The sequence below is a fragment of the Tachysurus vachellii genome, chromosome 12 (genome assembly GCF_030014155.1).
Source record: "Tachysurus vachellii isolate PV-2020 chromosome 12, HZAU_Pvac_v1, whole genome shotgun sequence".
NCBI lineage: Eukaryota > Metazoa > Chordata > Actinopteri > Siluriformes > Bagridae > Tachysurus > Tachysurus vachellii.
The window spans coordinates 21,367,297-21,393,767 of NC_083471.1; the positions used below are offsets into that span (position 1 = coordinate 21,367,297).

A 26,471-nucleotide genomic window follows, 5' to 3' on the forward strand; every position below is an offset into this window, starting at 1 on the left:
TGTACCTAAACTAAGCCATGAACGATAATAGCTCCTCCCTCAAATGAATTTGATCAAACCTGTAAACGTCAGCAAAAGCAAATTATGTAGCAGCTTCCACAGTGGCATGCACAAACGCCTTCATTGTTGTGGCCTTTTATCGCTCCTGCTGAGGTTGCATTTGAACTGTTCTCTGACGGCGGCCCCTACTCCGCTGACTGAGGGCCTTGTAATGTTTGTGCATTAAACATTTGTGTGCTTTGTTAGCCTCCGACACACTGCAGAATCAGCCTGGGCACGTTAACGTGCCTCGCACACATTTATCAGGAAAAGTCAGCAAAATGCTATTGTGCTACGATAGAGTTCTTATCTTCTGTAAAATGTTGTAGAACTGGTTAAAGTTTGTGTGATTGTGTGAAGTTTTGTGTCAAATCTTGATTAGTTATTAAACATATAATAATAATAATTATCACTTAAACATACTTTTAGAAGTATATAAGTGCACATACTATGTACCTATCATAGCTGAACAATACAGTCCTGTTTATTTGTTTGTTTGTTGTTTAATAAACATATAAAAGAGGTCCAATAATATTTCTCAAAATTCAAATAAAAAAACTGAGATCAATTTTACTGTAGCAAAAACTATAAAGATAGAATAAATAAAATAGCCTTGTCATCTGCTTATAACTTTTTTGATGCTTCAGTGAAAAAAACACGGGGAAAAGAACGTATAATTCAGCTAAATAACATAGAAATCATGTTTTTAAAAATCATTTTCATTTCTTTGGATCTTTTGCGATGATCACTTTAAGAAGATAAGGAGCCCGTTTAAGAAACGTGAAAAAGTGACAAAAGGCAGTTAATACAAATTTGATTATTGTATAAGAATTGCTTTTGATAGTGTTTTAGTGCCTTTTGCTCGTTTTTGTTTTCAACCAAACGTTAAAATGTTCAGACTTTACATGTGGTTAAGACAAATGCAAAAGAGAAGTGTATTTCAACTCAGGAGACTAGTGGAAAATGAAACCATTTGAAGGGTTTTGCTAGGATGGAACATGCTTTTTATATGAGAAAAGTGATTAAATTGTAATGGCACCTTAATCTGTTGTCATTTTGTTGTAAATATTTATAGTGGATATATTTATATCTAACAATTCATCCCGAGGTTGTGATCATGTAATGAAACGATTTAGATGGAAAGATAGCAAAGGTGGTATTACAGGAAAATAAAAACTACTGGTGTATTTATCGCAGTGCACCATGAATTATTCACCAGTTTGAACGGGATTTAGAAAGCTAACCCTTTTAGCCTTTGACCCAACAATAAAAGCTCAAACTTTTATTGATAAAAAATGAGGCTTGGGATTTAACTAACACACCTGTTTACACTGTCAGCTGGGCTTTGGACATTAGCTCCTTTTTTTAATGACAGTGCTGGACATTCCAGTTTTCATGTGGGGATAATTAGAGACACGGCCTTGGGCTGAGAGCGTAAACATCATACAATTACAGCAGGATGGGGGAAGGGCTCCAGACAGGAACCAGCTAAATGGTAGAAGGTAGCTGAGAGAAAAACAAAGGACTTAATTATTAAATAGTGTATATTGTATACGATTGCTAGTGAAATGTACCACTGGCCACAATGGTGTTGGGTAACATTTGTTCACTCTGCCTGTATTGTAGTACAGGATATGTAGCTAGCAATGGCTTTACCGACACCACTAGCCTAGAGCTTGTTTGATCCGGTAGCTAAGCTAAATCTCCTTACCATATATGACATTTGATATAGTTTTAGTGATACATTCAGAGTCATGTAAATTTTTTGGTTTAGACCGAGGTGGCGCACACGTTCCCTCAGTAAACAGGAATCAGATATTTAGTGGGAATAAAAGGTAAAGTTCAGCATTTGATTATTTGCTTAATTTGAATTGCAAAGGACCTCTACATACAATCTACATAAAGTATGAGTAGAAAGTAGTGCAAGAAAGAATCACAAATGGAAAAGAGTTTGTTACTGAGAAAATTATAAAGTCGCTCTCTAAGGATTCAAGGAATGTTGGAGAATACGTATTAAAGCTAGCTACATTGCTAATGTCTCAGACGTTAGCTAGCTTGGTAATTAGTCTCATTATACAAACTATCGATTGGAGCTGTCTGTTTCATTATGAAATTCTTCAATGAAACTATTTATAATGTGCTTATGTACAGTGTACTGTGCTCATTCCTACCTACAGTCAGTGTTTTGAACACACAGTACAAGGTTACAAAGAGTACAATGTTGATTGTGAAATGAATTAAAACACTTTGATGCTTGCTGGCAAATTTGTAATGTGGCATTCTTCCCGTTTCTCTCTTGAGTTGTCACTGGAGAATGTTGATGGGTGTGAGGTCTTTTATGGTAACATGATCACACGTCTCATGTTTGCTGCTGGGCTACATTCTTATGAACCGGTGTATGTTGTCAAATTAGCACTCCTGTATTTAGGCAATAATCCTTTATACTCCACTTTGGTTCAATAACCACTGGTGAAAAAAAGTAATAACACAGTTCACATTAACAGAAGGTAACATCATCGCTATTTTCTGTTTGTTGTTCTTGAAATTTTATCTGATATGTTCACTCTGTTCTGGAGTAAAGAATGTAGAAGCAGCTTCCTCTTCTTTGTTTGTGTGTTATCAAGACACACACAGACATGTACCACCACCACCACCACCACCACCACCAGGAACAGCAACCTGTTTCCCATGCAGACCTTGATATCTATATTAAGCCACATTATTAAAAAAATTCAGAGCTTTACTTTACATCAAATGCTTTCTGCTCAATTCAATCTCCACTGATAAATCTATGTTTCCATTAATTAATGATGGACAACAAGGGGAGGGGAGTAGTCAATATATCAACCCTGCCATTATGCCATATGGTCCAGATGTCCCTTTATTCTTTTCTTTGACATCATGAGGTGATTATTGATTGACATTTTAATGTAATACACTGCAATTTCTTTCAAGACTGTTATTTTCCCTGTACCTCTATACTCAAAAGCTTATCTTGAGTGCAATTTAAAAACAACAATCATAAAGTCAGTATGATCATTATCGCAGAATAAATGATAAACACAGGTGTTTTTTTTTGCTGTTTTAAAGAAGGTAAAGCAACTATTGCTTTTAAATACTACTCAGACAAGTAGGTCTGTATGTCTTTGAATTTTCAAGGTCTGTATGTCTTTGTATTTGTAGGTCTTTTTGTCCAAGGAGGTTCGGTGACCCTGTTTGCATGGATTTATTTTTTAAAAGAAATGACCCATAAAGTCTCTGAAAACGTCTAGAAACTAGACTTGCTATGTATACATATTCAAATAGACATGTCACTTTACATTAAATTTTCTTATGCAATTTTTGTTGTATAGTCTGACTTAAAAATGCTTTGAGATCATTTGTAGTACTTAGCTTGTACATGTTGCATGTTATTATATAAACCTATTATTTTAAACCTAATATTATTTTACAAGTTTCCATTGCCGTCAAACCTTTTACTGATTTTTTTACACTTATTTTCATTCCCCCTAAAAAACTGGGCTGTCTAGGTCTAGGTTCTACTTTTTAGAAAGTAGTTCATGAGGCATCAGAGCTCTTCAGATCAAATGAAGCCCAATGGCGTTTACCAAAAGGGAGATGAAATAGCATGAAATAAGCTTTCTTGTCTATTAATAAGATATTTCTCAGTCTATATCTAAATAAAGGCAGGTTTACCTGGATGTTGTAAGCTAAGTTTCACAAGAGCCTATGATAAATTTGTGTCGTCAATTCTGAGGAAGGTACAGAGAGTGGACATGAGGGAAGAGACATCAGGTAAGGAATCTACCATGATAAAAGGCAAAAAGAGACAATAAGGTAGAGAGATTTGGCAAAAATGAATTGCCGTGGCATTGAGTATGTACTATAAGGCCAGAGGGCTCGAGTGGCTTTGAAGTGGTGAAGATTAAGGGAGCGAAGGTTGTACTGGAGAAGTTTGAAGGCTGGTAATAATAGGGGGAGAAATAATGGTGTGTGGGAGAAATTTGGTGTTTGCTAACCTTTAACCTTTCCAAAGATAGTACATTCAAATAATTAAAGATGATGGTAAATTAAAGTTTTCGATTTCAGCGTGAGTCGATGAGCGTCTTTTCTTCTTTGTCTTTTGTTTCAGTTTGGTTTTTGATCCACCCACGTGCTTGAATCTTAACAGCTAAAGGTTGAAACCAATCACAATAAGACAATAAAATTGGGACAAAAATAAAAGATAACTTAAGACAAGTTTGGAGTGTCTTCATTACAATTATCTCCATTAATTTTGATTTTGAGAAGTTTGATTATCAACATTTTGTTGTAATTCTTTTTTTTCCGTGGTAAATTACATAACAAAGCGCCTTAGGTTTCTTAGCCTCCCACAAGTGTCGGTTTTTAATTATTCTGTTCAGTTTATGGATTTATGGTATGCATGCCATAACTTTTTTCTTTCTTTAGTAAGAAGAAAGGACAATTAACCCTGTCTAATACCAGTGCTTGATAGATGTCTGCGTTTAGCACCTGTCTGTACAGGTCTTATTGACCCTCAAAGGGTAAAGTTGATAAGGGGGAAACAATTCTCCCACAGCCATTATAAAAATGTCTGGTTTTAGGTTGTTGTTTTGTTGTTGTTTTTTTCTAGATTTTTTTCTAGATTAAATGGAATTGAAAGAGACATCTATATCATGCATTGTTTAAAGTTCCACTCCACTATATGTGACATTCATTTGAATTCATTCATTATGTGAGCTGGTACAACAGTTTTAACTGTAAGAGTATAACTACAAAAATGATTAATCAAAGGTCAGATTTTTACCTATAAACGTGTACTCCGAAATTCACAGCTGTAGTTGAACATTAGCTGAGGTCAATGTGGAAACTAGTAAAAAAATAGCTTTATTGCTTTAAGGGATTCAGGAATGAATTGAAACTTTCCGGATGTTTCATGCTTTGTTATAATGCTAAATTACAGTATATATAAATGAATGGTCTGCAAATACGCAGCATATAATACGCACAGTACGGCCTGAGTGGCCTGACAGATTTGCTGGGGTTTTTTTCCCTTGCTTTAATTAAACAGTGAAATGAAAGTGCTGTGTAGTTTAAGGTTTAATCCTTAAATTACGCTACTGGGACATGCTATTAAAGTGTCTCGTTTTTTTTTTTGTCAAATGATCCACTTGCTTTTTTTTCCCTCTTCTGTTTCTTCTTCTCTTTTTAATGAATGAGGTTAAACTGGAGGCTAACCTCTGGGATCTGATTTACATTAAACCTTAGCACAGCTAAAGGTATAGTCAGTTTATGAGAACCTTATGTGTATCAGTGAAAGTTGAGAGAGAGAGAGAGAGAGAGAGAGAGAGAGAGAGAGCGGAAGTATTTCGAGATAGCATTTAGGTTTCACACCGACTGAAATCGTATGAAACGATGAAGATGGACCTGTTTGTTCTCATTCTTGTGTGTTCTTTTAACAAGCTATTCATAATAGATAAGCCTTTAACACATGTGTAGTAACACTATGTCTCCTACGTGACTGATACTGATTAATTGTGCAAAATATAACCATGAACACAAACTAACATGGTTAAAAAAAAAGATCAAGTCTTCATGGTAGCAAACCGGGATTTTAACGATTATTATATCAACCTGGGTAACACTGTGTCCATAAAGCTACATAAGACTGTCATGACTCCTGATATAATCCTACATAAGCCTATATACAGGCTTATTCTAGTCATAAAGAGCACTTTTTCAGTAAGGATACGAAGCTGACATCACCTGAGATAAGTGATATAGATTTTTGTTGACGTAAGGTTGTGTTATGACACTTACAGGCTGACTTACATTAGAGGTTTGACGATTGACAGTGAACTTGTTAAAGACTGTGTTAAAGAAGTATACAATAACTGGGTTAGAACAGGAGAAAAGGAAATGTTTTCTAGTTAGCGTGATCATTCGTTTTATTCTTAAATCAAATTTATTTTGCGTCTGGACCGTGATAGCTACTGTTTTGTTTAGGTATAAAAAAGGTAAAGATGAACAATGGTTATAAAAAGCGACATAAATCATTGGTGTGTTTTATTCAGAAACATCAAGCAGGGTTAAAGGGGATCTGCTTTCACCAGCAGACAAAAATCTCTGTACCAAGGGATTCTTCATAACATAAAGCACTAAATCTGAGGGGGAAAAAATTTGGCTGGTCATTTTTCCTGTGATTTATGTAGAATATAAAGCATCAACACTGTTAAAGACCTCCAAATGACATAAATATAATCACCCTATTTTTTTTTACCAATGGTTGTGTTGTGTTGCAATATGATCCTACGGTCTCGTACCACATGGTTGAACCCGTAACTTTGGCATGTATATAAATCTATTTTAGGACACGGGTCTTGGGTCTGTGTCAAATTGTACAGCCATGTGAGGTTGAGGTTGAGGTCTGCTTAGTATATGTAGAATCAACGCTTCCTTGTAAGACAATTATAGTACTTTACATTTACATTTACATTTACAGCATTTAGCAGACACTCTTATCCAGAGTGACTTACATTTTTTCTTATTTCAGTTTATACACCTGAGCAATTGAGGGTTAAGGGCCTTGCTCAGGGGCCCAGCAGTGGCAACTTGGTGGACCTAGGATTCAAACCAGTGACCTTCCGATCAGTAGTCGAACACCTTAACCACTGAGCTACCACATCCCTGTGGAAGTACTTCACTTAAAATAAGCAATTATGCACGACGCACACACACACAAACACACACACACAATCAAAATTCAGAAACTCATCAAAATTAAAGAAAAAGTCATAAATAAAACCAGGTTACCTGGTTGGATTAAATAAAATACTTTTATTGCAAGTAAATAAAAATAAAGAAATAATAAAAGAAATAAAAGTCCACGTAAATTCAACACGGAAAAGTAGTTTTCGTATTGAATGAAGTATATATAATAAACCATCAAATTGCTGATTTGCTAAAGCTGGAGGATGTTTACAGTCAAGGGAAATATGAGCAGAAACAAATAAACCTGATGTTTTTATTCACTCGTTTTAGATAATGCTTTACATGGTACAATATGTGAACATTAAAAACCTGTCTAAAGGAAGCTGGGATATTCACAATAACGAATCACTCTGCAATTTCATAATATAAATAACTTTAAATCATAAAATTGTGTTTGTTAGTCCAACTACGTCACAGATTGGAACAGTTCAGTTTGTTTGTTTTTTATTACTTTCCTAATCGTATACCATGTCCATTCTGCAGCATGGATGTGTTGTTCAATTGTTGACTTTTGATATGTTTTTTTTAATTGTTTGTTTGCTTGCTTTTTAGATCGTGAAAGTTTTTTATCTTAGTAAAATTATGTCCAACCTAGAATCAGCACAATTATTAATTTATCGGAAATGACTCAAAGTGTAAAATTAATTTGGAAATTATTGTAAAATTTTGCTGTAAAGATGACAGATGTACAGTATTTGAAGAAGTTGTAGATGTAGAAGTTACAGTAGGTAGGAAGTAAATACACAGCCCCTTTGGTGTGAGAAAAAAAAAGCGCATGGTGTAAAGCATCAGTAAAATAACACTTAGATATGCCAATACATGGTCAGCACACTGCCACTTAATCCACTCCATCAGCTGAAGTACGTGGGCAAATCCTATCAGGAGCAGCCGAGCCAAGCACTTCATATTTGTCTAGATATCTCATTATGTCAGCACGGCATAGTAGGAAGGTGAGTGTGTGTGTGTGTGTGTGTGTGTGTAAATGTGTGTAAGAATCGGAGTAGAGCTGGCTTTCATCCAGTTGGAGCAGTGCCAGCATGACCAGGCGTGTTGTTCTCTAATTAACTCTTGCCCCCATACACCAGAACTGCACACACAACCACACACACACACACCTAGCCCAGCAGTTTCCCAGAAGATCTCTGTCAGTGAGACACACCACACACACCTACAGAGCGCCCCACACGAAGCGCGCTCGGAAAGTATGGCTGCGATATTGATTCTCCTGTCATGGCTTTTTTCCTCTTGGCTGCTGTTCACAAATGATGCTTATTAGCAATCAGGGTGAAAAGGACCGACTGGAACGGATTTGTAAAATTGCACCTAGTGGGGTTGTGTAAAGAAGAAACTATAATTGCAGGTTTTTAGTCATACAACCAGTAATACAACTTGTGCGTCATGGTATAAAAAGTTGTATGCAGCATTTAGTTAATAAGCTGCAGGTGTTACTAAATTTACTAAGGTCACAGGATAAAAAGCTGATGTCTCTGATGTCATAAGTTAAAACGGTGAGGGTAATTAATGTTGTAGATACTTTGAGAGAATTAAAGATTCATTCTTAGTAACTCAAACAAATGTTTCTTCAGTTCAGTCGTCTCTCTTAGGGAAGTGGTAAAGATTCTGTGTAAAACGCTACAGCAGAGAGTTCCAGTATCGAACAAGCTTCAAAACATCTTTAGAAAGCACAAATCACTCTAAGCACTTGTTCATAAAGATTTGCATATCATAAGCAACTGCTCAATAAAAATCCCATGTCAGGGCAGATCCATTGTGACTTTTAACCTTACAGACAACCTTTGTAATGTTGAGGATCACCAAATCAGGAGGTTTTTCATATCAGCCGTATCTTTTTAGGTTATTGCTCTTTTTAATACAGTTCAAGCTCTGATTTTTACCTCAATAAATAGACCTTTGTTGTCAGTGTGGTCAGTATAAATATTCCAGTCCAGATTAAACACTTCAGAGTGTTTTACATGAAAAACATATCTCAATACCACTGAACCTGAAGAAGTAGTAGTTTTGTAAAAGTGCATTTTAAAAGTTATATTAAAGCCCAGATGCATGCAGTGTATATACACTGTATACAAGTATATACAAGATATACTTCAAATAAAGTGATGGCAGCAAAGATAAGAGCATTTTTAATGTCTGAAGGAAAATACAATGGTTGGGAAGCTGCACAAAATATGGGGCAATTATAATAATGATGGTAATTATAAATTAGAACTAATGAGCACTGATTATTTATTTATTTGTTTGTTTGTTTGTTTATTTGTTCATTCATTTATTTATTTGTCATGTTATCTTCTGAAACTACTGGGCAAAAGTAGCAACATTATTATTAAGACCAAGACATAAATTGACTACATACGGTTACTAATTCAGAACCAACTGAATTAAAGTGTATAGCTGTGACTTTGGAGACTTTTTGGTCTTAAAAGTGCCTAGGGATGAACATTTGGACAAGTCTGCATGCTGCTACTTGTCTAAACCGGGGTGGTCGTCGGTGGAATTGAAGGCATTTCCAACTTTTTAGGTTAACAAGTCCCTCTGTGTTGAGTGACCAGGCTCCATTTTGATATGTTCCAGGATGGGCTCGGACCGCCTGGAGGTTTACTTGAACTTAGTTCAAAGTCATATCAGCTTTATAGCTTTGAGTTGTTTCTGACAGGCAAAAACAAATCTGGGCACAAGAATGTCACCCAGTTACTTTTCTCAGCTTCTTATGGGTTTCAAAATATAAATCCTGTCTAGGATATTGTGCAGGCACTAAGATGTGGGGTTTTATACAGAACTTGTTCTACTCCTGATAGCTTATAGATATCTGGATCCTAATACTGTTAGTTGTATAAATGACTTTCTCAAAAAAAAAACAAAAAAAAAAAAAGGAGAAAAAAGGTTATTGTATTGTAAAGAGCTCCCTCTACTGAAATCCTGGCAGATATTGATCAAGAACTTTTATGAGCATCTAGTGAGATTTGAATGTGCAATTAAAAATGTTTAAATAAAAATAATTTGCTTATAAATTACTCTTATATTCAGATCAATGAAGGTGAACATGAATATAAAGATAATAATAAATCCAAATTTTCTAGCACCTTCAAAACAGCAGATCACACTCCATCTCCATGCTACTTCATCCTACTTAAGTTAATATTTCACTACAAATAAAATACCGGTAAGTTCTGGACGCTGTATTTTTCCTTTCCATGCACTCTTTTTTTTTGCCAGCACATGCACTGAACATCAGCCATTCAAGGTCAAGTCTGAGCACGACCATTACATTTTGAGCTGGAGAAGATTGACACAGTGAGCAGCCCATGACAAAGAACACTGGGAGGAATAATTTAAAAGCCTTGTTGTTTCTACACACACACCGAGTCACAATGGAGTTCGCTCGGACTTGATCAGCTCACACATCAAGACCTGCTGCCCTCAAGCGTTTCTTATACAAGCACCCCTGTTGTGTTCTGTGTACATTTTAAATTTGACAGCCGGGTTTATGGGTATTGGTAAGGCATTGACTCAAAACTCAACCTTATTTTACTTGTTAAAAAAAAAAAACTTACCCCTTTTTTTGTAATATTACAGAAATTATATAATAATCCATAAAATACCATAGCATATCATCTAATAGTTGTTGTGTTTCCTTTCTGCTGCTCATGTACACACAGGTTTAACATAATGAGCTACAGGAAAGAGGAAGCAGAAACCTAATGTACAAAATTGTCCAATGGTTAATATTTAAAGCAATGTTGTGGATATTGTGGTTTGACATATTATGACACATGGATTGAAAGCTTGTGGTGTAATTACTTCATCTATGCCTAACTGCTGTCCTCAAAAACAGAGTCACTGCAACATCACGTCCATCGTAAATAATGTATAACTCACTACATTGGCTCTAAGCTCATATTAGTCACGTTATTCACATATTCAAATCAAACAGATGGAATTTTTTTAACAAACAATAAGATGCTTTTTGTCTAGTACAGTTTGGAATTAAGGACAATTAAATTGCATGTGTTGTGGCTGAGAACTTTTGCAACCTGACTTGTGTTTCCATCAGTAATTACTCAAAAATATTTTTATTCATTGGCAACAAGACATGCAGGATTTTCAGGTTACCTTTATCCGACTTGTGGTTCACTTATTGAGCTGGGAAAACTGCATACAAGAGACATGTCAAGCACAGACAAATTACAGACAAACTGTTTTCTGCATGAAAGCTCAATGAATAGACAAAAGCTTGATGAATAGATATAGTTTTTGCAAAGACATAATGCACTTTGCTTACATATTCCAAAAAAGACTGGTACTTTGATTATTTCTCCTCACCTTTGAAAGGTAGCTCTCGAAGGCCTTTTTCTCGGAGGAATTGATTGCATTGGTCCTTTAAGATTGGTGACAGCTAATACACTTCTAAATGATCAGTTATTATCTCTGGGGCCTCATTCCATGTGCCCTGCTGTTTTCAAAGGTCATCCTTCTGTTTTCATCTATCGACCTGCACTCCCGGTAACATGGACTGGGACTTATTGAAAGTGAAGGTTGAGCAGCGTATTTCCATCAGGTTACAGTCCATTCTTTCAGGATGCAGCTTTTAAAAAATCCTTCGACTCGGCAGCCGTTTGTTGAATAGGGCAGAATTGGGGGACATAATGGATGCATCAATACTGAGGGAATGTCGCGTAAAAAGTCTTAAGTGTCATGGAGGTGGAAAGAAATGTAAGCGGTTAAGCAACGTCCAAAGATTTTTAGGTGTTTTAGACAAATACTTTAATAAATCTGATTATAACACAGTAGAGTGCAATAGTAATGACGGCCTGTTGTTGACTGACAATTTTACATCTATATAAAAATCTACATAGTGTCCCTTACATATGTACTCACCAACCTTTACTATATTTTGTGCAACTAAAATGATTTGAATTGGGCTTAAAAGTCAAGAATATTCAAAATATGTACACAACAAATAATTCTACACACAACACAAATGCTCACATTTTTGCTGAAATGCATTTTTGCTCGTTCCACCGCTTCTCAGAGCAGAATGGTTGGGTTCATATTTTACAGCTACTTCTTGTTTAAATGGTTAGGCCACACCTACTTCATGTTTAAATTGTTAGGCCACACCTACTTCACGTTTAAATGGTTAGGTCACACCTACTTCACGTTTAAATGGTTAGGCCACACCTACTTCATGTTTAAATGGTTAGGCCACACCCACTTTGTGTTTAAATGGCTAGGCCACTCCTACTTCTTGTTTAAACGGTTAGGCCACACCCACGTCATTTTTAAATGGCTAGGCCACACCTCCTTTTTTTAATGGTTAGGACACACCTGCTTCATGTTAAAATGGTTAGGCTACACCTACTTTATGTTTAAATGGTTAGGCCACACCCACTTCGTGTTTAAATGGCTAGGCCACACCCACTTCATGTTTAAAAGTTTAGGCCACAGCTATTTCATGTTTAAATGGTTAGGCCACACCTACTTCATGTTTAAATGGCTAGGCCACACCTACTTTATGTTTACATGGTTAGGCCACACCCACTTCGTGTTTAAATGGCTAGGCCACACCTACTTCATGTTTAAAAGTTTAGGTCACAGCTATTTCATGTTTAAATGGTTAGGCCACACCTACTTCATGTTTAAATGGTTAGGCCACACCTACTTCATGTTTAAATGGTTAGGCCACACCTACTTCATGTTTAAATGGCTAGGCCACACCTACTTCATGTTTAAATGGCTAGCCCACACCTACTTCATGTTTAAATGGCTAGGCCACACCTACTTCATGTTTAAATGGCTAGGCCACACCTACTTCATGTTTAAATGGTTAGGTCACACCTACTTTTTTAATGGATAAGACACACCTGCTTCATGTTTAAATGGTTAGGCCACACCTACTTCATGTTTAAATGGCTAGGCCACACCTACTTTATGTTTACATGGTTAGGCCACACCCACTTCGTGTTTAAATGGCTAGGCCACACCTACTTCATGTTTAAAAGTTTAGGTCACAGCTATTTCATGTTTAAATGGTTAGGCCACACCTACTTCATGTTTAAATGGTTAGGCCACACCTACTTCATGTTTAAATGGTTAGGCCACACCTACTTCATGTTTAAATGGCTAGGCCACACCTACTTCATGTTTAAATGGCTAGCCCACACCTACTTCATGTTTAAATGGCTAGGCCACACCTACTTCATGTTTAAATGGCTAGGCCACACCTACTTCATGTTTAAATGGTTAGGTCACACCTACTTTTTTAATGGATAAGACACACCTGCTTCATGTTAAAATGGTTAGGCAACACCTACTTTATGTTTAAATGGCTAGGCCACACCCACTTCATGTTTAAATGGCTAGGCCACACCTACTTCATATTTAAAAGTTTTGGCCAGCTACTTCATGTTTAAATGGTTAGGCCACACCTACATAAAGTTGAAATGGTTAGGCCACACCCCCTTCCAGTTTACTATATATACTATAAGTATACTACAAGACTCTTCTCTGTACTGGCACCAAGGTGGTGGAACGAACTTCCCCTAGAGGTCCGGACAGCTGAGTCACTGGCTATTTTCAAGCGGCGGTTGAAGACCTACTTATTCAGGAAACACTTCAACTAGCACTTCTTTCCTTATCTTTTGCATTTAAAAAAAAAAAAAAACACCTTTTGACACTTTTTCATTGTAACTCTGAACAAATGTTTTAAATTCATGGTATCTTAAGTATGTAACTTAGTGATCCAGCATTAATGTATTCAATGTTAGAGATTTAAGCACTTATGTACGTCGCTCTGGATAAGGGCGTCTGCCAAATGCTGTAAATGTAAATGTAAATGTTTAAACGACTTTCCTGTAAGCTCTCAAAGGTTTTGTGATCGACAGTCACAAAACTCTGTATACATATACCGAGTGTACCACACACAAAACACTGAAACATGACCTTTATTATTTTCTCTGCTGTGATGTGGATTAAAAAGCATTATATTGTTGTTTTTTTGTTGGTTTGTTACAGCTGTATGAGCTGGATGATGACGTGAAAAGAAAAGAATTTCTCGATGATCTCTTCAGCTTCATGCAGAAAAGAGGTAAGACCTGTAATATGTGTCTCCCTGAACAAAACTCTATGTACATATAACAATTGTAAGACACACACACAAAACATTGAAACATGACCTTTACTAGTTTGTCCTATCTGTAATGCACAATAAAAAGCCTTATGCTGTTTGTTGTGTTTGTTTCAGTTGTTACTAAGATACTACCAAATTATATTGTGGTCTAAAATGTTGTCTCGTATAATTGGTAAAATACACCGTGTTTTATATTGTGCTCTCAACCACCAACTGCCATCCTGTATTAAAACAAAGAGTCGTAAAAGTGGTACCAGAACATTCTTATAGCTAGAATGAACAATAGCTACTTAAGCTCAATTGTTTCAAAGAAAAGCTATGTATGTAAGGATGATGTTGAAATGCCATGTCTGTGTTTCCTGCTTAAGCCTCGGTTTGAGATCTATAAAACAATGTTACCATTACGTTCTCCCCGCTCGTTCATGATGTTATCAGACATTGAGTTGCTTTTTTAATTGTACTCAGATCACCTAAAACTGCCCCAGATGGAAAGACCTTGCCAGTCGGGGGGAGGATAACATCCTGTTATTATCTTTCTGTGACCAAATTAATTACTACATTGTCAGAATGTTGTTGTTTTTTTTTAATCAGACACCAGCTTCAGTAATCATAACCTTCAGTCACTTTACTGGAAAAATAGAAAGTTTAAGGCATATTATATAAGAATTGATGCAACCTCTGAGTGAAAAAAACAATAGCGGATGGTTAATGTTCAGCGTATACAGAAAGGATAAAAAGTGCAAGTGTGTTTTTTGTGCGTTCATCCTACATGCGTTGGTGCAAATAATGTTAAAAACCTCAGGTTTTTATATTAGTGTGTTTGTTCTAATAGGTCTTGGTTTCCATAGTAACAGCTCATTCTCTGGGACTTGTATGGCAGATATTGCACATAATAAACAGATTTAAAAAAAAAAAAAAAAGGTGCTGTTATTTACCAAAGGTGAAGCTTTCTGTAAGAAGACATTTATTAAACCTTTATGGAAGCAGTCACGCCATGGGAAAGTCAACCTGACAAACTGTCAGTGGCAAGCAAGTTTTTTTCTTATAATTATGAGAGAGTGAAGAAGGAAAGGCCAGTATTGGAATAAATGACAAAAAATAAAGGTACAAAATATGACATTTGTTAGAGAATTAAAAATCGCGATCATTGCTGTGGAGGAATAAACTACTTCAGGGTGTGCTGTTATTGGAAAATAATTAACCTTGGGATGATAGAAGTCAGTCTGTTTTTTACTACAAGCTGCATCACACCATCCCGTCGTGGATTATTTCCCTTTAACATCATGCCCCATTGTATTTGCTTACATAAAGCATGCTCACAAGTGTAATATGTTTCCAGTTGCAATAAAACAGTAGCGAATACACAAAATAAGTCAGTGTCTGAATGCGGTCACAGCGATTTAGTTTCACAGCATTACCAGTCAAGCTGGAATTCAGATTCCTTCTCTCCTTTACATCTCTGACACAACCTGTGGACAGGCATCATAAAAATTAAGATGGCTGCATGAATCAGTTGGGACATGCTCATCGGAAAGGTGCTCAGCACATGTTCGACACGGCTCTCTCGTGGATCTGTGAGCGTTTAGTAAATGCTCTCAGACAAAGAGTCCTACGAATTCCTTCAGTTGAACGGGTGGGGGCGAGCAGCGAGAAGCCTAATACTTAATCCATTAATGACAGCTTTGTATCCCTGACAATTTAAATAGTTCAGCTCCTGTCTGAATTGTTCCTAGCACTTCATGCTAATGGTCTTCTTAGGCTGGATTTAGATACTTCTTGTGTAACATAACCGAAATTACTTACGTACAATTTCTGAAATACATGCACTCCCACTGTGACATGATATATAACATATAATAAGTAAAACAAATAGATATAACAATACGGTGGTGCTTATGGTCCTTTGTATAAATATATATATACTGTATCTGTTGCTGCAGGCTGTCTTTTACTTATTTGTTACATCTGTTTTTCTTTAATAATGACTGAATCAGGTGTCATATTAAAATCAGGTTTCACAGATGACAGAGAAACAAGTGCTTTGGCAAAATTTCTGATGACAGGAATGCGGGGCTTGGTTTTATTACGGCTTACATTGTTTTTGTTTCGCCATTGGCTAATCTGAGCGAGATAGGCAGTTAGGAGTCGCTCTGTCTAGTGATGCCATACCATAAATATGTGGGAGTGGATCAGATCTTTTAACATCAATTCATGCAGAAAAACAAAATAATAGCTTCTGTGGGTCTCTATGTATCTACGTGTATAGAAACTAGCTGTTTGAAACTAAAAAAAAATATAGAAAATGTTTATTCAGGTGGATTATTGTCACACATTATTGACAGAAAAAAGAGTTTATTAGTGGAAAAATTTGGCAAACAATCCAATACATTTAACTTCCAAATAATCACAATAACAATTTGGATTATTATGTAGAATTATGTCTCAGTGCTGTAGTATATCTGAAACATACAGTTGAACAATGTATAAAAATGAAAACTACTACATTTTATTTAGAAACAAACTCAGTCAGCATACAAAAGAGCAGAAATACTTTTAATTGTGTAATCCAAAGTGGCAATGTTTTTATTTATTTATTTTTCATTATAAAAATGTTAAGATAATAGACAATAGAGATAATATACTTGGTATCAGTTGAAATCGTATGATTCTGACAACCCCAGATTGTGTTGCCTATTTCTGCTTATAGTGTTAATTGAGACTTGTATTGGTTACCAGGCATAGTATCAACACCTACGACTGTTTTTATTGAAACATAACGTTGTAAATCACTTTAGGCCATTACTGTGATTTAACATAATCTGTTGTCCTAATTTCAGTTCACTTATTTAAAATAATAACAATAAAATTCTTCTCTTAACAAATGTACTGTGTGTGTGTATATATATATATATATATATATATATATATATATATATATATATATATATATATATATATATATATATTAACATACAGGTTACTTCATCCTCATTTCTGCTTCAATTGTTGAATATCATGGATTAAATATTCAATATATGTCCATTAATATTATTGATTTTTGAGCCTCCAAGGAACAACACGGCTGAATGATTAATGTATGTGACTGAATCATGCTGAAACCCATTTACACCAAGTTACTATATTGACCTTTGGTATTAAGCAGACTTGTATGTTCTGGTTGATTCTGCTGAATCATATCATCCTTTAGGTCTTTATTACACAAGGCCAGATTTGTGTCCAAATCCTTACAGCTCGGAATGATGCAGATTACAGTATATGTTGTTTTGTGTGTCGTGTGTTTGATGGTGTGTGTTTGAGATGTACGTGCTGTGTTTCTCACCATCCACTTTGAGTTATGTGCTCATCAAGTGAGTTTGGTGAGACTGAACGCCAGCTGTCAGGTCTTTACATGAACGATATTCACTATTGACATGTAATTCCACATTCCCGTGTTGAGTCATCTACCACTGTCCATTCTTTGTGGCTTGTATGAATTAAGGCCTGTGTGTACTCTGGCAGTGACAGGTAGCAGAGAGATAAATGTTATATCGAAGGTGTGTCAACAGTACAAACATGCTCTACTGCAAGCATAGCTTCTAAAATATGTGGTCTTTAGTGCTCTGATTGACCTTGTAGGACTTTTTCCCATGCCATCAGGTTTTCAGAAGAACATCTGACATATCTGTGGGCAGTCATGAACCATCACTTGTGTTTCAGAGATATTTCTTTATTGATGTTATCTTCATGATATTATTGTTAAATTGTGATTAATGATCCTTTCACTGTCATTCCTCAACATTAAATGTGACTAAATAAATGATGTAGATTAGATATTGTAATTCAGGTTGTAAGAATAAGTCTTGTTACTACACCATTGTTGATTTTGTTTGTTTTTTACCTATAACATCTTTCATTTTCATTTTTTATTTTTCCCATGAGAAATTAGTACATAATGAAACTAACAAGGAGTGTGTGGTAGGATTTTGTTAGATTTGAAGTAGATAGTTGATGTTACACAGTGACAGTAAATCATTAGCATGGAAAGCCAAAATTGCGAACAGTTTTGCAATTATTTTTGATTCATGTCGTTGGCGTGATTATTTTTATTCAGGTCATTGGCTGGTTAAGAAATACGTCCTGGATGAACTTTAAAATACGTGATGTTGTATGCTCTGAGATTCAAAAGTACACACGAACAAAATGTCATCATCCACTTTGTTATACTTAGGGTAACATAAATATTTGTTATGCTGGTTGGCTAAGATTTTGTGCTATTCTTAGCCACACTTAGCAAAGCTAAATTCAGGTATGTGTGACAGAACATGAATAACTACAGCCAGTGTTCATAACACATCTATACTTCTACCAAGCAAATATTTGTTAGTGTAATTAACACATGCAGTGTGTGCTACGGTTTTTGCTGCCTTGCAATTTACAGTCTATATATTTTTTCATTAATCTTAACTTGCATGGAATTTCATTTCATCGATTGTACAGTATTTTCTCAAATCTGAAAGAAATAGAACAAACGTTGGCTTTTGCTACAAAATATATAAAAGAGTTTGAATGTACTCATTATGTAGAAAGTATTAAATCATCGTTGATCGAATTCAGCTTGTATTTCCTTTCCCAGCTTTATACTTAACTATCTTTTTAAAATTGGTCTGGTTTAAACTTAAGTAAATTAGATTAAGCTCAGCTAGACTTGCACAGGAAAACCCACAACCTTCTTAAGAACAGCAGAGTTGAAATATAACCTGAAGCTGTGTTTAACCTCTTATTTAAAGACCTGTATCAGGAATTTGCTATAATCAGTCATCTACTGAGCACTGTTATCAGGGATAAGTTGGTGTTGTATGTTGTCACAACTGTTATCTATCCCCCGTCTGCCTAAGGCTATTAATAGTTTTCCACACACAGGGATCAGATTCAGGTCCTGTTACATTCTCATGCCACCCTGGGAGTAAACCTTGGGCTTCAGTACCTCGATTTATTAACCAGGTAATCCCAAGTAAACAAAAACACCAACAATGCACGCAAATGGGAAGACAGCTGACAGTCAGACATGCAAATATAAAGACACACCCAGCACCCCGTAAAGCAAGGGTGTTGTTTATGTGCGTGTATCGATGATCAGTTTAAAGATAAGTCTAAACATCTAAATATCTAAACACACAAACTCTGGGATTTACCTTTTTATACCGGGTGCAAGCACACATCTGGAAAATCTAGAAAAAGTAAAAATTCTGGAAAAATTATTGAAAAATGGTCCAAGACATTATGCTCTAAATCTGTTGTCTTTTTGTTGACATTTTCTTATTTTCTTTTCTAACACATCCTCCCAAAATCAATGCATGATAGAATTATATATATTTCAAATCAAATTGAAAATAGAACATGTCTAGAACAATGAAAAAGCACCTACTCTATTTACTCTTCCTGGTTTGTGTTTTTGTGTTTTCGCTTTCTCTTTGGGTTGCAGATGGTCGATAATTAGCATTAAACAAATTAACAATAAGATGTGTGAGAGTTCAGGAACGATTTGCATTGACACTGAGTGACATTTCCACCATGGCAGATTTATAAATGCTTTTTATTTCAGGATTAAAATAAATAAATAAAAAGGCATGCAAACAAAAAAGTAGTTTTAGTGATACTTTTACAACATTATATATACAGCACAGGAGTATAATTATCTTATTTATTCATTATTTAAGGAATAAACACTTTGAGCAGATGAACTTTAAGAGTTGACTTGTGTATCTCAAGAGCTGTGGTTTTGTTATTTGGAAGGCGAGACCAACAATCTGATCTCATGTTGCCTTACATTCATTCTATAGGCTTTATTTTAGTGTGTAATCTAAGTAGCATAAGCATGAAGGTGTGATTATATTGCTGCTTGTTATGATGCACACAATGGACGGTGGGTTAAATTTAATCTTTTTTCATGATTGCTTTTTTCAAGACTGCTTTCATGTTTCAAAGTTCTGTTTAGTTCAGTTTATGTGAATTATTTGATAAGATTGTTCTATATTGATATAATGAAATTTAGATTATAGCATGTTTTTGGTTTTTGGTCATTAGTAGGTATCAGAATTCACAAAACATCATGCATTGACCAAAGTGCTGTACATGAAATAAAACAGCATATGGAATATTAAAAAATAGCAATAAAACAATACATAAAATAGCTTTGTAACATCCAAACAATTTGCAACACAAACCAAAGAAATTACACAATTACACAAATTTTGTTTTCAGTCTGTTTTAGTGTATATTATTTTGGTCATCTCTGTTGCATCATTTATTATTATTATTATTATTATTATTATTATTATTATTATTATTATTATTAATTTGTTAATATTATTAATTAATATTGTTATTATTATCACCATTATGTCATGCTATGATTTACATTGCCATTAAATTATAATACTGGAGACAAGCTACATGTGCTGTTCAAATTAACCAAAGATGGAGAAGCTCAGCACTCTTGAGTCGACCTCTAGTTTAGCACCTGGTTGTGCAGTGGTTTGAGGGACCTGATTGTGTCTCCTGATGAATAGTCTACAATGCCGTAGAGAGATTAGATCATGAGAAGTATATTTAACACGATCAAAGGTCCAAGAACAGACCAAGCTAAACAAAGTGCTAATATTCTATAATGTGAAGGCAAAAAAAAAAGATTTATTCATATGTCTCAATTCTCAAGAACAGAGTCTAACTTGTCTAACCATCTACTTCATTAGCTTTAAATTCAAACTATCCAGGAAAATCTCTAAGTGAGATCCAGCCATCCTCTTTGTTCAGATTTTTTTCATTAGCTTGACGGAATGACGGAGCTACAAAACTGCCAGGTTACATATGAAAGTGAAAACCTTAAAAAAAAATCTCCCCAGCTTCAGTATGTCGGGTTCACATCAAAAATCAGTGCCGTTCTGAGTCTCCCCTGCTGTGTTCGGCTTGAAAGTGAACTTACTCTATCAGCCCCTGTAGACCTGGCCTGAGCTCAAAGGTCACTCGCCTTCCTAGTGTCTCTTAGCCCCTGCCATCATCAATCATAACCTGCCACACACCATTCGTTTGTCACGCGGCCTCTTGTGGATTGAGATGGCCGTATCTGTTTTCAAATCAAATGGCTGGCAGCCTAACACAAACAGATCTGTGTTTAGGTGATGATTTTAGGAGGCGCACACACTCACTTATCCTCCAGAGAGAACTTATGGTGTACGCTTTAGCATTAAAGGAAGAGTTCACAATGCAACATGTTAAATATGTTTATGCTGAAACATAGAAAGAGGTGCTAATTTGTTGGCTGTTGCAGTATTTTCTTAGTTTCTGTGAGAAGTTATCAGTTTTGTGCTGTAGTGCTGGTACAAGCAGACCTTGTTAACGCAGGAGAATAGGAGAAAACTTTTTTCACTCACCATTTTCCAGTCACATTCAATGCCATATTAAAGAGTAAGCTAATAGAATAGTGGAGGCTGCTAACAATGGACTCATGCTAACAATCGATTTGTCTTGGCTAGCTAGTGTTGTAGTTAACAACTGTGATGTTGATGGTGATTTTAGCATGAAAATGTAAACTTTGGAAGCTGACTTGTTTCAGCAGAGTGTATAGATGAGGAGGTGACAGCTAGACAGACTGATATCCTAAAGCACTGCTGCATTGCTTTCTTAGATACCGGTGCCACTATCGGCATGTCATTGAATGGCGTTGTTGGTAATGTTGGAAAACGTTAACCAGAGTGAAAAAAGACCAACCTGTCGATGTAAGAACTTCGCACAAGAAAAGTTTTGCACAGTGTATTATAAATATTGACATGTAAGTTATTAAGAGTGGAATTTTCTATTAACCGTCTCATGTTCCAAAGGGTGGATATAAAAATACAAATATGATGTTTTAGCATGCAGTTATGTAGTTAGTCATCTGCTTAAACTAACACTCTGTCTTGATTCCACTGACATTATGGAGAAAGGTGGATGAATAAGGTGTTTGTATAGCACATGGAAAACCTTGCATTGTCTCCTTTCTTGAAGGTATCTTAAGGATTAAACCATAAAGAATGCACATGTCAGTCATGACACCAAAATGGAGTGATGAACCCTTTCACACCTTCTGATCTTTAAGCAATACGAACAATGTGGGTGTTATAGCCCATTGTATGCTGCTAAATACCCAAAGTGATTCATGATTTCTACCAGGCACTAGCAATAAATTGACCAGAGCTCAGGCCGCCTCAGCACTTTATGTAGAGTCAATGTTTTACGCCTTTTGCATTACCTGAATGCCAACACAGGAGAATAAGAAGCTAGTTGAAAGCTGAGAGAATAATTCCTCAAGCTGTGGCACAGGAAAATTCAGGAAAGTCCACGGTGTTCCCGTGTTTGTCAAATTTCACCCCTAATTTCCTTCCTTCCTCAGAGTCTTTCTTAAGTTCAGGCCGTAGTATTTTCAAAATATATCGCTGAATTGCACAAGTGGAAATGCCATGCTGCTGGGAATGTAAATAAAAGATGTAAAATCTTGTAACAATAAGCAGTGGACATTAACAAGCAAGATTTACAACCATACTCATTTGATGATTAGTTTCGATTCACTGTGATTCATCCTGGTTAGAATTTCACTTTATTCACAATTTATTTGTACATTTTAGGTGTTTATATTTTACAGCTGAGTTATTAGATTTTCTGTGAACCTGAATGTGGCATTGTATTGGACAGAGACTGGAATTATTTTGTTCGTGTGAAAAAAAGGGTCATTATAAGCAAACAGCCTGTAAACATATTGTCAATATGCAACAGAATCCCAGGAAACAATGAATCTTTCAGGAAGAATCATTACATCATCTGAGGAAATGTCTATACATGGACTACGTAACCTTCCGTTTTTTTTTTTTAGTTTTATGGCTAAAATGTCACAAAGTCAAAATTCCTCAGGAAATGTTTGCATTCTGTTTTAGGACATATGTTTGTTGGAAAGTGTATTTTTTTTTAGCATGCAAAGGTTTTTAAAAGTTCACGCTGAGTTTCTAACAAAAGAACAAAAAATGCAACAAAATTTGTAAATTTGTAAATATATATAATGTTGTATATAATGTACGCATATAATTTACGCATATAACAATAATGAAAGATAGATAGATAGATAGATAGATAGACAGACAGACAGGCAGGCAGGCATGCAGGCAGACAGACAACAGACAGACAGCTAGATAGATAGATAGATAGATAGATAGATCACTTATAAACTGTATTATTTTCCACTCTTCAGCATGAATCTACAGACACTTGTTTTGCATGTATTCATGTTTATTCTTTTTTGGCCAAAAATATTAACCACATGCTTTGACCGTCTTTCAAAATGAATTTGTCAGTAATACAACACCTACAATAACTCATAACCTGAATGCGGTTCGAGGCCTCCTGTAATGTCAATAATGATTCTGTTTGGAAATTTGACAGCAAAGAGTTGTTGTTGTTTTTTTTTTTTTGTTATATGTGATTACGTTGTCTCGGTATAGCTGACGCTTGACGAGCTACCAAATCTTTGCCAAGTTATTTCTTTTTTAATTCAGGATGTAGACAAACCTGTCTGTCTCTCTCTCTCAAGTCACATGGGGCTTGTTCAGTTCATGAGCTCCTCTGGTTTCCTCAATTTCCTGTAGTATATGTGTGAATCAAGGTGTTTTCTCACGCTGTGATTTTTGGGAGTGAGTGTAAGCACAGACGCATCTCCCCCATCCCCTTTCCATTACCTCACTGAAGTGTCTGAGGAAAATGCATTACAGATGAAGAAAGCTGAGGAGATGACCGACTCCCACCACTATCGCTAAAACCCTTCACCACTTCGTCAATTTCACGTTTTTAGTGCGGCAGCAATTAACAGGAGGTTGGTGGGGGATGGTGTTCAGGCTGAACATTTTTTTTTTCATGTAATCATTCATTGTCATTATGATGCATAGCCACATTGGGTTGCTTGGCTTGACAAAAGCTCATTACAGCTTTTATTCGCTGTATCTCTTTCAGGGAATCAGAGAGGCCGCATGCATCACCTCGGCCATCGAGCGCCCATAAATCTCATTGTAAAGGGGCTTGTCTGGGTTTAGATTCAGCCTGATGCTAGCTTTTGTCAAGCCCGTTTTTATTTATCACCCTATACTCGTTTACATTAGTCTTTTGTGTTTGTGGATAAATAATTGTTTTAACGATTATCTTTGGGTGATGTGTATTTTAAAGCAGTTTTAAGGGCTAAAGAAAGACAAGAGCTTGAGTTTGATGTTCTTTTCTTTTCATTCAAATCAGTGGCTGGAATTAATCCCTCGGCACGACATGCACTGCCTTTAGACTACAATAAACAACTGCTTAAGAATTAATACTGTATATCTGTAAATACAGTTTGAATGTAACTTTGTGGAAAGGAACACTAACATTAACACAGCACACAGGCATGGACTCATCTCTGACATGTCAGAACATTCACCTCAGTTGAATTTTGAATCAATAAAAAAAGAAAGAAAAAAGAAAAAGAATGCATGAACGCATAACACAGAAAAGTTGTTTGCTCGTGATGTATGGACAAGTCAGGGCGAAGTAAGAAGTTAGAAATAACAATTGATTGTTTTAGATGGTGCTACTACTTTAAATGTAATTCCATCATTGCTCAATGCACAAGCGCAGATAAATCATTTACTTAAATAGTGTCTCTTAGTTCACATGCCAGAGAGGCAAAATGAAGCCGTAATTATAAGGCTTAATTGATGTGTTTTTACCACCGTAGACCATTCCTCTACTCTCTGCTGTCTTTTCATAGCCGAAGCTGTGCTTGCTGTTGTTTGCACTATATTTCTCAGAGTATTGATTGCTATTATGGTAAATCCGATGGGCACAATGGAACTCTATCAGCAAAATACAGGTTAATTATCTGGAGGTCAGCCTCTCTCCAATTCACACAAAGGACTGCGCTTCTTCGCTGTTTTATGACCTGGCATTAAATCGTGAGCACAAATTATCACTGGGGATTTTTGTATTCGGGAAATCAGGAGGTAAACTGCATAGCTGTGATAGACAGGCACGATTTATAGCGTGATTTCTTTTTTGACCTGTTGTTTTTGATTAAAGCAAACATTTTTCTTCTTTATCAGTTTACTCTCTAGGTCGTTGACCTGGTTTGTTAAAAATCTACAAAACACTCTCGAAATGTATTTTTTAATGTATGTTGTAATTATTATCATGCTGTAATGGGAAATCGTCAACAGAACTACTGTCTGTTCCTTTATTAACTCTGGTTCAGATGAAGACTAAATTACATTTACCACAGCACTGCTATATGACTCATTCTGATTGGTTGGTAGATATTAATGCACTCATTTGTATATGGCAGCTCTTATATAGTAACCTCCAACACTAGTACTTGTATGGCAGGTAGTCAACATATTTAACAGATTTAATGAGGTGACATACAGTATAGCATTTTTGAAAGAAGTCTCCAGTATCAGCAGTTTGTAACTAAAGCTTTAAGTTTTCTGACGTGGGAAAGTCTCTGACGATTTTGTGGTTTCTCTGTAACATGAAAAGTTGCATTTCATTCTGTCCGATTAACACAGAGAAAGCAAAAATGGTAGACCAGAGGGAATGACTGTTTATTGCTGCAAAATAAGTGATAAGATGAACCAAGTGTAAATATAAATGGATAAAAAAGATGTCAATTTGTATTTTTTAACAAAGCATTGGCTGTAGTATATCTGAAAAATAATGAATTCACAATGGAAGTAACTCCATTTCACTTCAGACCGCATCACACCACCCCGTCGTTGCTTATTTTCTTATAATATCATCACGTTCCAAAGTTTTTTAATTCCTTTCTAAGGAATATACGTGCATTGTATATGTAATGGCTTGCAAATGGTGATTGATGTCTTGTCAAGTCCTTAATATTTTTTTTTTTTTGCATTGGCAGTACATTTCCACCAGACAGTGGAGACTTTTGATTGAGCGGTAAAAGTGATTTTTTTTTTTTTCAAGAGAACGAGGCTGTCGGACATTTTACTTATGCCAGAGTGATTGGCCTCGTAAGCGGCAGAGAGACCCATCGATAAGCCGGAGTTAATGGCATTGATTGTGGATATTGTGTGTCTGTGTGTGTGTCCCACTCCTGTAGGGACTCCAGTGAATCGGATTCCTATCATGGCCAAGCAGGTGTTGGATCTCTACACTCTCTACAAGCTTGTCACCGAAAAAGGTGGCTTAGTGGAAGTCATCAATAAGAAAATATGGCGCGAGATTACCAGAGGTCTAAACCTTCCTACCTCGATTACCAGTGCAGCTTTCACTCTCCGGACCCAGTGAGTGTGATAACCTCCTATATCTTTAATTACTGATGACCAAGAGTCAGTTCTTGAACATAAAGTCTAATTCAATCATCTGCCTTTAAAGTACAGAGAGGTGTATATCTGACATGATGCAAGAGGATCAATGAGATAAAATCACACAGATTCAAAGATATCATGAGGAA

General features: G+C 35.9%; 1 protein-coding gene across 3 annotated transcripts in view; it reads left to right on the forward strand.

Annotated features, from left to right (window-relative positions):
* Window positions 1–26,471, forward strand: part of arid3c (AT rich interactive domain 3C (BRIGHT-like)) — a 60,326-nt gene that overhangs the window by 23,264 nt on the left and 10,591 nt on the right. For all 3 annotated transcript variants that reach the window (XM_060884037.1, XM_060884038.1, XM_060884039.1), the window contains 2 exons: window positions 13,840–13,912; window positions 26,118–26,301. In XM_060884037.1, coding sequence (XP_060740020.1) covers window positions 13,840–13,912; window positions 26,118–26,301 — 257 coding nt within the window. The remainder of the gene's footprint in view (window positions 1–13,839; window positions 13,913–26,117; window positions 26,302–26,471) is intronic.